Genomic DNA, 2,952 nt, shown 5'->3' with positions numbered 1-2,952 from the left:
TTAGATGTCTGGTTGACAATTGGTATGAGACGTTGCCTCAATGAACATTTCTGACTGCCTTATTATAATCCTAAAATAACTTGTATGAGATGGTGTTACCAGATCCTACTTCACAAGTCTGTGCAATGTTTTGGTTTAATGTTGTCTCACAGTTATCGCCCATCGTCTCTTTATGGTTGGCATAAGACAGTGAATCAACATCCTTTGACATACCTTTATACAATGTTTGGACTTAGACATTGGTGGACCATACCATTTTCTGTCATGATGGATATGCAACCAAAAAACTATGTTAATGCAGCGTCAGCTTTAAAAAATGCCCATGGGGAACTATCTCAGAAGAGAAAAAAAAAGCATTACCATGGAGGGGTCAATGGCCCCAGCCAGCAGCGATTGCAGGTTCTAAATATTTGCTGTCATTTTCCCCTGGCTTTGAAGTCCAGGGCTTGCTCTGCTCTTGTCCTCAGGTGCTGCCCAGGCCTGATTTATGGAGGTGGGTTCCAGGGAAGCTCCCCTAAATTACATGGTCCTTCAACCAGAGCAGAGAGAGAGGAGAAATCGCCACTCTGGAGACACCTAATTGCATGGACAAACGTTACCCATGGCAGATAAGAAGGTTCCTCTCTCCTCCTTCTCACACAGACATGGAGAGAGGGGAAACAAGCACGACAAGAATTAGGCTATCTGATAAACGTTCAATTTGTCATGGATGTCCAGAGACCAATTTTCATGGAACTCCCATCAAGATGAATAAAAGAAAATCCCTCCTTATTCTATGAGGCAAAGAAAGCTGAGTAGCACGTGTGACACTGCCCAGACAGAGTATGGTATTTTTGATTAAAAACAAATGGTCATCAATGCATTTGTGGATTTAGGCTAAACTGAAGCAGATATCATACATTGAAGCAGCCTCTAAAAAACCTAACCCTACGTTATGTTCACGAGAGTTGAAAGCAGGTAACATTGACAAAAGATATATCTTTGGTGAAGCTACACAGACTAACCTGGAGTGCAAAAGATATTGAAAAAGATATGTAGGAAGCGATTGGTGTCACAAGAAATGAAAAAGCATGTAAGTCAATCATCATGCCAAAATGAAAACTTTGCTTCTGCTTATGTATTACACAGACATGAAGTGTTGAAACACTTAGAAATCCTACAGGGATGAGAGGGTGTGTCAGTGGAAGAGGAGGAGGAGGTGACAGCGCCATTTGCCTGGAGGGCACCCATAAAGCTGGAGAGAGAGCGCACCATTCCTCATGGGTGACTGTACCATGTGACTGCAGGAGCTTTAAAAAGCAGGTCGACCCGTCCCGCGGAGGCAGAGGTAATCACAAGGCACCAAAGAAGGAGGAGATCTGGGCTGTCGGCACAGCACCCAACACCGACAGCCCCCATAAACAAGCCACGGGGTGAGGAGAGAGGTCCCGTCAGCGGCAGTTACACTGCTTCTACCTCACAGCTTCTAAACACAGCAGTAACACAGCAGTAACACAGCAGTAACACAGCGGTAACACAGCGTCTGTACGGCCAGTGATGATGAGCTGCAGCAGCCAGGCAGGGTCGGAGTTCTCAGAGGAGGAGCTGGAGCTGAGCATGCTGGGTCCGGGTGATGATGACGATGGGAGCGATGGTAGCCCCAAGGGGCCCTTTCAGGACAGCGAGGGATCAGCCAGCAGCCCCGGCGAGGAGCTTGAAGAGGGCAAGGGCAAAAAACGTAGCCGTCCTGTCCGCTCCAAGGCCCGTCGAGTGGCCGCCAACGTGCGTGAGCGCAAGCGCATCCTGGACTACAACCAGGCCTTCAATGCCCTGCGCGTGACGCTCAACCACGACCTCAGCGGCAAGAGACTCTCCAAGATCTCCACGCTGCAGAGGGCCATCAACCGCATCTCTGCTCTCTCTGTCTTCCTGAGCTCCAACCCACCCAGTAAGCCCTGCGCCCACCGGGAGTGCCACAGGCCATCTGCGGGGCCGGTCGGAATGGGGGCGAAACGGGTCGAACCGCCCAGGGCAGCGGTCCCTCGTCTGGAGCCTCAGAACTACGTCCCATGGCACACATCGCTTTCCCATCAGATGCAGCCCCAGCAAGGCCTTCACCCTCAAAGGCTGCCCATAGAGCCACACCTCTATATGGACAGCATGGGCTCCTCTTGCCCCCCATCGCCGCACTACCCCTGCTATACGTCAGAGGGCCAGCTTTACCCCTCACATGGACACTGTGGTAATCCACTGGACCAGCCCCCTAGCCCTGTCAGATACACCCAGGTGAGTGAGGGGCTGGGGTACCAGCCAGGGGTGTGGGCCTCCTGTGCCCAGAGCTACATGGACACCTTTGTGGAGCCTTCTCCAGCTCTCAGCCTCCCTTGGCAGGTGAGCTACCTCCAGGAGCCAGGCCCCCAGCACAGTCTCCCCCTGCTCTGACACAAGGGGCAGAACAGGCTACATCCACCACTGTGATCCCTGGAGCCTGGAGAACAGACCAGCAAACTGTCAAATGATCTCAGGGAGAATTGTTGCAATCGATTCAGTATTACTTTACTACTCTCTAAAGCAAAGAAGAGACACTGATCTTTCAAAACGTGCTATATAGCAATGTAAATATGATAATCTTGAATGGAATGGGGATCTAGATTACAGAATGTTGTAAACATTACTGTTAAAGCCTTGCTTTTTCAAATCATAAATCCAATGAATGTTCTTATATGTACAACGTTCAACTACTCAACTCCTTTTCAGTGTTGAAAGTCTGAATGTATGTGCATAGGGAAAAGTGCACACTACTGAAATGCGATCCAAATTAAATGCAAATTTGGACCTTAGACATCCATGCTGAGAAGAGAATAGAACTAAAGCAATCACAAATCCAACAAACAAAGTAATTTATTTATGTATATACTAGTATTATATGTATACTACATTTTGTTTACTGTTGTTCAACTTCATAATAAACTA

General features: G+C 48.3%; 1 protein-coding gene across 1 annotated transcript; it reads left to right on the top strand.

The window, feature by feature from the left end:
• Positions 1–1,536: 1,536 nt before the first annotated feature.
• bhlha9 (basic helix-loop-helix family, member a9) lies at positions 1,537–2,421 on the top strand (the record flags this gene model as incomplete). The annotated part of the gene is made up of 1 exon (XM_083688628.1): positions 1,537–2,421. The coding sequence occupies one exon, from the start codon at positions 1,537–1,539 to the stop codon at positions 2,419–2,421; it is 885 nt and encodes a 294-aa protein (XP_083544754.1).
• Between the last annotated feature and the right edge of the window lie 531 nt (positions 2,422–2,952).

Source organism: Argentina silus, assembly GCF_951799395.1.
Source record: "Argentina silus genome assembly, chromosome: 2".
Lineage (NCBI taxonomy): Eukaryota > Metazoa > Chordata > Actinopteri > Argentiniformes > Argentinidae > Argentina > Argentina silus.
This window is presented reverse-complemented; position numbering and strand designations above follow the sequence as displayed.